The 11551-nt window shown below is 36.3% G+C and overlaps 1 protein-coding gene across 1 annotated transcript; it reads left to right on the forward strand.

Annotated features, from left to right (window-relative positions):
• The first annotated feature begins 5703 nt into the window (after positions 1–5703).
• On the forward strand, positions 5704–8576 carry LOC111375003 (protein IQ-DOMAIN 14-like). The gene is made up of 5 exons (XM_022997790.1): positions 5704–6412; positions 6962–7201; positions 7362–7819; positions 7949–8159; positions 8259–8576. Exons 1-5 carry the CDS (start codon positions 5951–5953, stop codon positions 8271–8273), a joined length of 1386 nt encoding a protein of 461 aa, XP_022853558.1. The 5' UTR covers positions 5704–5950; the 3' UTR covers positions 8274–8576.
• The last annotated feature ends 2975 nt before the right edge of the window (positions 8577–11551 follow it).

Here is an 11551-nt window from a genome sequence, read left to right on the forward strand (position 1 = left end):
AATAAAAGGTTTTATTCACTGCCATAATGTCATTATTGTCTTAATCCAGAATGTTTCTTGCATACGTGACTTGTATACACGTGATTAGAAGCGATTTGGACATTAATTAAATAATTTTGGCCCAAGAAAGTTGTATATTATTGTTGACAACTAATTAATGTCATTAATTTCAATATTTATAAGTCTCTCAAATTTAAGAGTTAGTTGTCGAATATCCATAGGCCCTATAGGTTTAGAGAAATGTATTTGTTGATTGGGATGTGCTATGGGTACATAAAGGGGGTATATAATGGTATCCCCCTATGTACCACAAGGGTTTTCCTTGTTGATTTGTTCGATATATCAAGCTCAAAAGATTTTAAGTGATTTGATAAATTCTGTCATATTTCCCTTTAAGCATCGAGATGTCCTGTCCAACAAATATCATTCACCTTTTCGTTTTCGTTTCATTTGTCTCGAACAAGAGGACTTACCTTATCAAAGGGGAAGGGGCAACCTTTGCTCGTGTACTTTTTCTTGATGGCCTCTATTTAGGGTCAATTTCACTTATATTTTTTAACCAATTTTTCGATTTTTATTTTGATCCTTATCTAATAAAATTATATATCGACAACCTAACTGACTTGATTATAATAAACTATATCTAACCTCCCTAAAATGTATTGATAATAAAAACAAAGTATATTAATTTCAACTTGTTTATCACACTTAATTATAGGAACGAATTTAGGATTGGATTCAAAATCGGGCTATAAGATTTCAAACCTAGCTACTACGCAAAAATAATAATAAATAAATAAATTACACATAAAAAATTGGTTTTTTACTAAAAAAATAAAAAAATACCTTAGAAAAAATGTTCTTGGTCCTGAGTGCAGGGATTGCAGCCCAACCCAGCCGCCCAATCCGTCCCTGCTTAATTAAGCACTACTTTGAGCAATGGTTTTTGATTAGAGTTATTGATTATTATTATTATTATTATTATTATTATTATTATTATTATTGAGGGAGTTGGTAATGGCTATTTAATCGAGTGACAAGTGAAAATAAATCAATACAACGTTTTTAGTAAGTTAAATATTCGCTAACTATTGTGTTTAATTACATGCGATCGGGACTATTAGAGAAAGGGGCCAAGTGCTTCCCAATGGCACGCTCAAAGGAAAGCATATGAACATACCATGTGATTGCCAACTAATCATTTTTGAGTGGTCCAATCGGAAGTCAATTAGTTTTAAACCTTAATAATTTTCCATTAATGGACATAATAATTGGTTTTTGTTTATGTTTTTTATGAAACAAAAAACGCAGTAAATGCTTTAAACTACAACTTTATACTTCTTGAAGAAACTTATATTTTTAGTAATTATCTTATTTACCGTATATATTGTAATAATTACAGTATTTATGCAATTATACTGCGTACATCATCGCTGATAGAAGGATGAGTCACCACTTTGAACTAGTCTCAATTCGTGGTTCACGATGATATTGTTATCTTTTTTATCAATCATTAATATGAAGTAAAAACTATGTCACTGTACATATGAAGACGTTTGTCTTATCGACACCCAATATTTATGTAAAATGAATTCTCATGAAAGGAATATTTTCAGAGTTACTTTCAATCGAAAAAGACATCAACAATCCGTGTCTCTATAAGGAGGTCAAATTCCCATTTAACTAAAACCCTGTGGAGCCCCTTGTCTTTGTAATGTATGTACGCCCATGCACATGCATGCATGGATCACATACACATAACAAGAAGTTGATATTTCTTATAGTATAGTACAATGTCTAATAATTAATATTTCTTGGATCATGGGAAATTGGGTTTTCGGAATGAATTCTAGAGAGAGTCCAACAACTGATGACCATGTGCTACATCCCAAATGACACCCCTCCCAACACCTAATATTGGGGGTCACTAATTACAAAAGGGGAAATTTTACATCTAAAAGATTAAGTATAATCAATTTCAAAACTAAAGTTTAAAACCTCAAAAATCATATATTAATTAATTTTATTTAATAATTAATTAATTAAATATATTAATGTCACAATTTTATATTGTTTGGTTACAAATTATTGAATTAATTAGTCATAAATTATTTTTCGATCACAAATAAAAAATTTTACGGGTCACAAATTGCTAATTGTATAAGTCACAACTTAAAATTTTAGACCATATATTATTTATTAGTTATAAAATATCTAACTTTATGTGTCACAATCTCAAATAGTTGATTTATTGGTCACAATGTCACGAACACCCCTACCCCACACCTCCCACCCACAACCACCACCCATGACCATCACAACTACCACCACCTAAACACTACCAATGAATCAGATCCAAAATTATTACGATCACTACCAATCTCACCACCACCTCACGAGCACCATCAACATCAACACCACTACAGTCATCGCCAAGAACTGCAAATACAACCAACAAAAATCACCCCCAAAAACTTCGGCTTCACTAAATCGAATAGTACAGCATGGCAAGTCGCGCAAAAGCATAGGTGCACCAAATCCCACAACGTCACTCATTGAACACTACTGTGTAGCCAGTCACGCAATGTACTAGATCCCGCAGTGCACTACGGTCGTTGTTACAGTGTCGCTAGTGCACAGAGGAAGTTATTGCAGTGGTGCTCATGCCATGCGCAGTAGTTCTCTTGGTTGCGATAGAGAGAAGGAGAAAAGGTGGGACGCACGGCTTCATCGACGGCACTCCTAGTGACAGCTTCCAGTGGTGCCATCGACAACGCTCTCCGACAATGGCTTCTAGCGACAACTTCCAGTAGTTGAAAACTTGAAATAGAGAGATAAGATGAGTTGGAATAGAGTGAGAATGGAGATAATAGTGAGGGCAAAAATGGTTAGGGGGGTTTGAGGTGAGTATGTATATTTATTTTTGTAATATAATTAATGATATTTAAAACGATCAATTGTAATATGATTTTTGAAAAATAAACTAATAAATGTTATTTTTGAATTGGAAAGTCTCTTGTAATTTCCACATTACAAAAAATCAAGGGTAAATTCGTCGGCGTCCCTATCATTTCTTATGTTTGACAACCATATTTCAAATCTCTCATTTTTGGAATTGTTTCTATCATTTTAACAAGTGCTGATCAAGTATTTTTGGTTTGGAGACTAGCAACGTCGACGATGCTACGGTAATTTGTGGTCCATAGTTTAGTGGAAATGGGCAAAGAGAACGACATTAGAAGTAAACGATAAATTTATTGGTATTGAAAATAAAAATGACATATATATGAAAGATTATGTTATATGTCATGTATATCTTGTCAACTTTACCTGTCCACAAACTAGCTCGTGCATCTGCTGGGAGGAAAAATTAATGCTAATGTTAATGAAAATAAATAGAAATGATAAGCCCTTGTTTTAGGCCCATTTATTTGGTAAAAATAGATTTTAGAATAGTGACTCTTTTGATGATCTAGGGTTGAAAAGTATGAAAAAGTTTTGAGTTTACATGTAAAATTATTTTATTAAGAGAATGTGCAATTAAAAATAAATTTGAAGAAAAAAAATGTATTATTGATAAATAGGCTCAAACAAAGACTAAATATGCAAATGGAACTTAATGATGAGGATTGAAAAGATTGATGTTAGAAGTTGGGATGAAGTTTTTCAGAGATCCTATAGGTCCACTAATTGCACAATTCTTTATTTATTTATTTATTATTATTATTATTTTTTTTTTTTAAAGAAAGAAAGAAACAAAAACGATTGTGGTCGTGAGGATTCAACAATCTTGTCTCCTATATAAAATGATAATTTACCACTAGGCTACAAACAAGTTATATGTCTACAAGTTGGAAGTCTTTATCATTGTGTTTTACTTTTAAATAAAAACAATCTACAAAACTTTTGGGGGATCCTGGCCCTTCTTTTAGTACCGTGCAAGTTTTATCCTTTTTTGATGTTATGTTCACGCTACACACTCATAGTATATGATAAAAATGGTAAAATAGTCCAAAAGTATTTCCTTATTGTAAAAATCAACAATGATTGTTCAACTTACGTTGCTCCTTTTTTTTTGGACAATTTATTGTTTTAATTAGAGTTCACGTGTGTGTCTCATAATCGTTTTATGTCTAAATAATCATTTTTCGTCAATTAAGGATATCACGACACTTTTAAAAGGTTGGGAACGTGACTACTACACTAATGTAGGGTTAGGAGTTTCTAAAGGAATTTACATAAAAAGAAATTTTGAAGATAATGATACTTTGAATCAAGGAATAATTTTATGTTGAAGACTCATAATTAATTGATATAGGGTGAATGAATATTCTTGCGAGGCATAATTAGCACATTGACCTACCTTACATTATGCATCAAATGACATAATTTACCCTTAAAATGAAGTTTTATTGTGAATGCTTAGCCCTTGTTTGAGCCCTATTTTTTGGGAAAGAATGAATTTTTGAATAGTGTATTGATGGAAAATGTGTGGTTAAAAAATAAAGAAAAGTTTTGAACTTACGTGTAATATTATTTTATTGAAAAATGTGCGATTAAAATGATGTCAAAACACCGTTGAAAAATGCATTTTTTTTAAAAAAAAATGGGGCTAAAATAAGGATTTAGTTAATATTTTGAATTAATTACAAGTCCAATCAATAGTCGAATCCTAGTGCTTCCAACTGATGGCATTCGATGTCATCATAACAAAATGACATAAATATACGAGTGCCTCAAAATTAACCACAACGATAGAATACAAATACCCTTGGGTAAAGCCTTCTTGATAGAAATATATGAACATATGCTTTGACAGAATAAATATTGATAAGATATGACTGGATGGAAAAGTTGATCGTATTGTTTAGATATGACTGGATGGAAAAGTTGATCGTATTTTAAACAATCCAATAATATAGAACAATGCTATAGGTACATGATTTTTTAACAGAAAAATTTTATAGACAACGCATGGTGCGACATCATTAGAAGATGAGAATAAAAGAAAAAAATCTAATCATGTTTTGCAACATCAATGTAGATACAAGTCCTGTTAGAATTTTTCTGTACTCATGACTTTGTTGAATAATATAATGTTATGTGATATTATGTTAAAAGATTATGTCAACCATTATATTACTATAACATAATTCAACACTCTTACCCAACCAATAATAAATCAAAATGACAAAAATGTAAAGAAAGATAATCATCATGACTCTCTGAAATCATGTATGGTAGCAATACCAAATCAAATAAAACCATTATAGAGAGACAAAGAAATTTAAGACCATGAGCATGATAGGTCCCCACCTATATTAGAATAGAAGAAGATCCTATCTTCCAGACAGAATTTATTTTTTACTTTTTATTTTTGTATTTTTTATTTTAACAGGAATTTGGCATCTCCCTCCACCCAATTTCACATGGCTTCTGATAATCCAACAGCAGCCTGGTAGTCACCAGAACACTCAGTCTCTGTTTCACCCCCTCCAATTTCTTACTAAAAAGAACCGTCTGCCAAAATAAGTAATTTCTTTACTTATAAGTACATAAAATTGTAGCTCATCCAAACATTATTAAAAAATGAATTTACTTGGAAGTTACTATTTTTAAACAAGTTTAGCCAAACATATGCTGCTACAGTTAAAGAATATATCAATATTATTTGAAGAGTTTCAAGTGGGAGTTTCCTCTCTCTTTCCTCTCCATCACTCCATATATGCTATGTCAGTGCAAAGAACGTTCAATTAATAAAACAGTAAAAATATTCTGATCCAACAATAAAGACCTTAATTATTTCGAAAGCTACTGATCATATATTAGATAAAGACAGAACAGGAGAGAAACTGAAGAAAATCCCTTCTCATTTGTTGCTTTCTTTCGTTTTCCGATCCCTTTTTTCTGATCCAATCTTACATAGAAGAATAGGAAACAGTGAAAGGAAATGGGGAAGACGAGCAAGTGGATAAGGAATTTCTTGACAGGAAAGAAAGATAAGGAGAAAGAGAAGAATAACGCAATTAATCTGCACATTTCTTCTGGAAATGGCAATCAGCAGCATCCAACAACTCCTATATCAATCCTGCCGACGACCCCGAAAGAGAAGAGGCGGTGGAGTTTTCGCAGGTCGTCGGCCGCTGCTGCCCCGGGGCAGCAGGAATCGAATTCTGGAGACATTATTACTGCCACACCATGTACACAAGCAGCGGCAATGGAATTGGAGAGTGATCCCAAAAAACATGCGTTGGCTGTGGCCGCGGCCACCGCAGCAGCTGCGGATGCTGCCGTGGCAGCCGCCAAGGCTGCCGCCGCAATGATCCAGCTAACGACTGCTGCCTCTGGGAGAGCATCTGCTGTTGAAGAGGCTGCTGCAATCAAGATTCAGTCTATTTTTCGTGGGTACTTGGTATGTAATTCTTGAACTCTACAATCTTTACTCAATTTACTTGATATTGAACACCATAGAATTTTTCAATTTTTTGGTGTAGGAACTGATCCATATATAAGTGCTCTTTTCTTGGACTTTACAAAGCCTAATCAAACTCAATACTTTTCTTATCAATTGTTGGTCTGTTTCGAATCTAATCATACTCTATACTTTCCACTCGTCCGTGGGTTGACCCATACTGTTCCAATGTTAGAATTCGTGGAGTCTATTCATACCGTACACTTTTTCCCCATTTATGTATTGGCCTTCTATATATTCCATACATATATCAGATTGCTTTAATTTTCCAACTACATGAAGAATTATGGGAACCCGGTTTTGACGGTTTGAAGAGGGAGAAATCCTGACTCCTTTTTTGAGAACCTGCGGCGTCAAATGAATGTAACTTTCACATCACGATGGAGCCACAATAATTCAGTGTGTTTACTTTGATTGATTTTCGATTTTATTCTATTTATATGCTCTCACAAGAAGGAATTAGAGCTTAATCTGTAACATCTTTTTCAGGCAAGAAAAGCTTTGAATGCACTAAAAGGCTTAGTGAAGTTGCAGGCGTTGGTTAGAGGGCATTTGGTAAGAAATCAGGCCACTGCTACACTTAAGTGTATGCAGGCATTGGTGACTGTTCAAGAAAGAGCTCGAGCCCAAAGAATCCGAGTGGCTGAAGAAACAACACAATCCAACAATCAAATGCAATTCAATCATAGAAAATCAACACGAGAGAATAGATTTAGGCCCTCAAATCAAGTAAGAATCCCTCCAACAATTACCTTTTGTCCTGTTCTTCAAAATAGTTATAGATCTGATCGTATAAAGTGAAGGAAAAGTGTCAATTTCAACTTCTTTGGTCGAATTCTATCTGCTGACATTGTTACAAGAATTGGCTTACCTTATTGATGTGATGTAGGATTTTGAAGAGAACATCAAGATAGTGGAAATGGATCTTGGAGACTCAAGGCCAAGCACAAAGGGTAGAAACAGCTATTCAAACTATGGACAAATAGAGAAAGCCGAGCACAGAATTCCCATGCACAACAACGCATACGCAAAACCCAACCATAATCAGATCTCACCAGCACCCTCAAACATAACTGATATGAGTCCAAAAGCATGTAGTGGTCATTTCGAGGAATACCCATTCAATACAGCACAGAGTAGCCCTCAGTGTTACTCGGCCTTCTCCAAACCTGATCCATCAAGAAATCCGTCTCCTCATCCTCGATCAGAATACGCAGAATCCCTTTACAATGAGTATCCATTTTATCCAAACTATATGGCCAATACAGAATCTTCAAGGGCTAAAGTGCGTTCACACAGTGCGCCCAAGCAACGTCCTGTTGAATCCTTAGAGAGGCAACCGAGCAGGTATTAGATGATTACTATTGATTTCAGTTTAGTACCCTAAATAGAAGAGTCTAAATGCTCTATATATGTGTTGTCTCTCATTAAGAGAGAACTGACATCGTTCATCATTTGTCTCTGTTCCTACAACAGGCGCAGACCGTCTCTTGAAGGAAGGAACATCCCCCGGGCAGTCCGAATGCAACGATCAACATCTCACGTTGGTTCGACTGCTCAGAATTATCATCACCGTTGGTCAGTCAAGCTTGATAGATCAGCAGTGTCACTCAAGGACAGTGAGTGTGGATCAAGCAGCACTGTGCTTACTAACACCAATTACTGCAGATCCATCGTCGGAATCGAGGTGAGTGAAAACATAATTACCAAAGACAATATCTATAATTAGGCTTGAAATCAACCGAAATTCTCCATATTCTGATTTTCTTTTCTTTTTCGCCTCCAGGTTCAAGGATACTAAATACTAATTTCTTGTTGTTCAACCAAAGCATAGTTCTGAACTTGAAGTACAAATGACAAACTTAACAAGAAAAGATCCGAGGCTGTATAAGTACTTGTGACAGTTTGTTTTCCCGTTTCTTATTTGATTTTTTTTCTTTTTTCGGGGGAGCATTCTTTTAAAACTCTCTTTATGTAGAGTGGTGTTGATTTCTGTATTCGATGTGTTTATGATCTGAATGTTGGTGCTTTTAAGGAGAGATTTTTAATGGAACTTCAAATGTAAGCAGTTTTTTCATATAAGTTTTATTGACGTTAGAACTTCCTGACACTTTAACGTAGAATATCAGAGAAGTTCATGAAAGTTTTCTTGTGGACGTTTAGATAAGCATATACCACAACAGAAAATCAAGGCTTACACCTAATAATTTGAGGTCGATCATGTTGGGTTTTGATATCCAACAAATCACCAGCAATGAATAATAATATCATAAAATCAAATCTAATATTAACATTAATAATGATATTATAAAGTCTACCCAATAACCCCACCCCACCCCAGCTCAACCAAACATTTCATCTCTTTTCTGTCTCTATCCGCGAGTTTCTCCCTCTAAATTATAACATCCCAAACCTTGGAACTCGCAAAATCACAGTGCCCCCATCTTCTTCTCTTCTCCAGCTCAGCATTGTGCCATGCTAGGCGGCGTCATCGATCTAGCTAATGTTATTGATGGCCGTCCGTGCCATTACCCATCTGCTTCTTTCTTCTCTGGCACTGCAGATCGATGACTAATTGTATGAATGGCATCACCGATCTGCAGTGCATGGCGGTGCACGTAGCAGCGAGTTGTGACTCTCTATGTACAGAGCCGTGCAAGTTGTCGTGACGCGCGTTGCGACCTCACAAGTTGCTGTGTAGCATCGCGCCTGCAATCGCAGTGCATAGTGACATTCATGCTGGTCACATGGATGTGCGGTGGTTTTGGGAAAGTATGAAGTTGCTATGCGATTTGTGGTGGTTTTGGGAAAATACAGTTTTGTGGTGGTTTTTGGGGTTTTCTTTCGCCTCTGTTTCATTTATTTTCGCATGGTGGTTGTGATTGTTGGTGGTAGTATTGTTTCTGTTATACTTATAAATTATCACTTCATATTGGATCATCTTATTGGACTCGAATCAGGCCCATTAGTGTTGGGCCCCAAGGCCGAGGCTCTGACAAGGCCAATCAAGGTGCAGTCGAGGCCCTAAGAAGTCTAACCGAAGCGCCTGCCAAGGCGCCTATTATTTTGTTCACCTCGTATTGGGCTCAGATTTAGGCCCACTAACCCGTTTGGCCCGCTTCACTTCCATTTCTCTATATATATGGATTCAACTCACACAATCAAGGTATGTTCTACACTCTCTAGCCAAACCCCCATCTCCATACTATTGCACTCTATATATCTATCTCCGTCCGACTGTTGACTTGACCGTCGGAGTGCAAACGGTCGTCGGACCTTCTTCTCGTCCGACTGCCTTTGCTTCTTGACGGCGTGCTACTTGCGCAGGTTTCGAGGGGACGAAGCTAGGGAACCCGTTTGAGTCATTTTTGGAGGTCAACAGATTGGCGTCGTCTGTTAGAAATGCTACGTTCACCATGTTATACAACATACCTAAAGGTCGTCGAAAATTGAAATATATTCGGGTGGCAGTGTTCTACCAAAAGAGAGAAGGCAGCAACATTTCTAAAAACAATTTTATTTCTGGCAGAAGACATCATCAACCGGAGGAGAAAAATTGGCAGCTGAACCATTTGAAAAATTTCCTTGAAAAAGGGAACTTTCGGCATGAATGGAAAAAGCCAGCCAAGGGGTTGAATAAACCCACCATGAAATGGCTATTGGAAGCTGGCCCGAACTTGGGTTTTCCGGCAAAAATGAAGGTAGCATGGCTATTGGAAGCTGGCCCGAACTTGGGTTTTCCGGCAAAAATGAAGGTAGCAGCAAGTGAACCACAAAGCAACCACGATGAAAAAGAAAGGGAAAGGAAAGAAGTGGCCATTTATCCAATAAACTTGCACAGTGGGTATGTCAAAAAGATGCTTTTTTACCCTCCCCCACCCCCTTTATTGCCAAAATTATTCACCATATTTTTGAGAAAACCTAACAGCAAACAAGACAAAAAAGACCCAAATGAAAACAATAAATCTGTCGAATATTTTCCAGCAAATAAGGGAATCTTTTACTCATAAATTGAAGCCAATGACAAGAAGAAAGACACCAACAAACAGTCAAGACTTCACCCCATTGCTACAAGAAAATAAAACCACAGTCGGACGACTAATTTCGGCAACTAAGTATTTCTACAGCGGTCCAAAACATTGATTTCAGCACCAAAAACTACAGCCATTTTCTCCACTGCCATGACAACAGATGGTAGAAAATGAAGCATTGGCAGCCTTGCAGTTTGTCACTTTCGGCCAAGACCGTTGAAGTCGTAGATGATGGGTGGTCTCCGATCTCCTCTTCTATTTTGTCCCTTAGATTAGCATTGAATGTGACAGTGATGGTGGCGTGCAAAACGAGCTCTCAATCTCAGATTTTTCAAGACTTTTGCTAGCATTAGATGGGTAGGCTTTTGCAGTCAAATTTCCATCAAATTTTAGATACTTCACGTGCAGCTTGCTGTCCTCTTGTTGGGCTGAATTGTCCAATTGAATAGCTGGATATTAATTTCCGAATTTGGCCCAATTGTTGACAAAGCAAAAGGCCTTGAAAATCTCTAATCGAGGTTCAGTAATAGGTACAAATAATTGGGCCTCTAGGATTTATTGGACCACACTAATATTGGACTCAAAAATTTATTTTGTCTTGGCCCACAACTCTTCTTATTATACTAAAGCATTTGTGCTTGGTGGACACTTCGGCTCTTCCAAACTTATGCCCTTCCAGGCTTCAATTCTTTTGGGTTCTTCTACTTCGACCTCTACAATTAACCTGGGCAGATCCATGAGGTAAATTTTGGTGCCCATGTTAATTATTTTAATTCAATAATTACTCTCCTCCAGTGGCCCATGTCAATGGCGTCGTGTATGAAAAGAGAAAATCGGCCGAAGCAAAGTGCACTAGTCGTTCATAGCAATATGGTTGTAAGCTGTTTTTTACCTACAAATTTTGAAATTGCCATCACACGAAACTTCTACCCACAATCAAACAAGGGCAATAAAATGTAGAATTAATGCTTGGAAATATATTAGTTCGAGGTCACCAATTAGACATGGGTTTTTCTTAAAGTCTTCAATAGACCACTTACTTCCATTA

Source organism: Olea europaea, unplaced genomic scaffold, assembly GCF_002742605.1.
Source record: "Olea europaea var. sylvestris unplaced genomic scaffold, O_europaea_v1 scaffold1326, whole genome shotgun sequence".
In the NCBI taxonomy this organism is placed as follows: Eukaryota; Viridiplantae; Streptophyta; class Magnoliopsida; order Lamiales; family Oleaceae; genus Olea; species Olea europaea.

Coding starts and splice junctions, on each gene's coding strand:
- LOC111375003 (XM_022997790.1), top strand. CDS start 5,951: ATGGGGAAGACGAGCAAGTGGATAAGGAATTTCTTGACAGGAAAGAAA. Junction 6,413..6,961: donor CTATTTTTCGTGGGTACTTG/GTATGTAATTCT, acceptor CATCTTTTTCAG/GCAAGAAAAGCTTTGAATGC. Junction 7,202..7,361: donor GATTTAGGCCCTCAAATCAA/GTAAGAATCCCT, acceptor GATGTGATGTAG/GATTTTGAAGAGAACATCAA.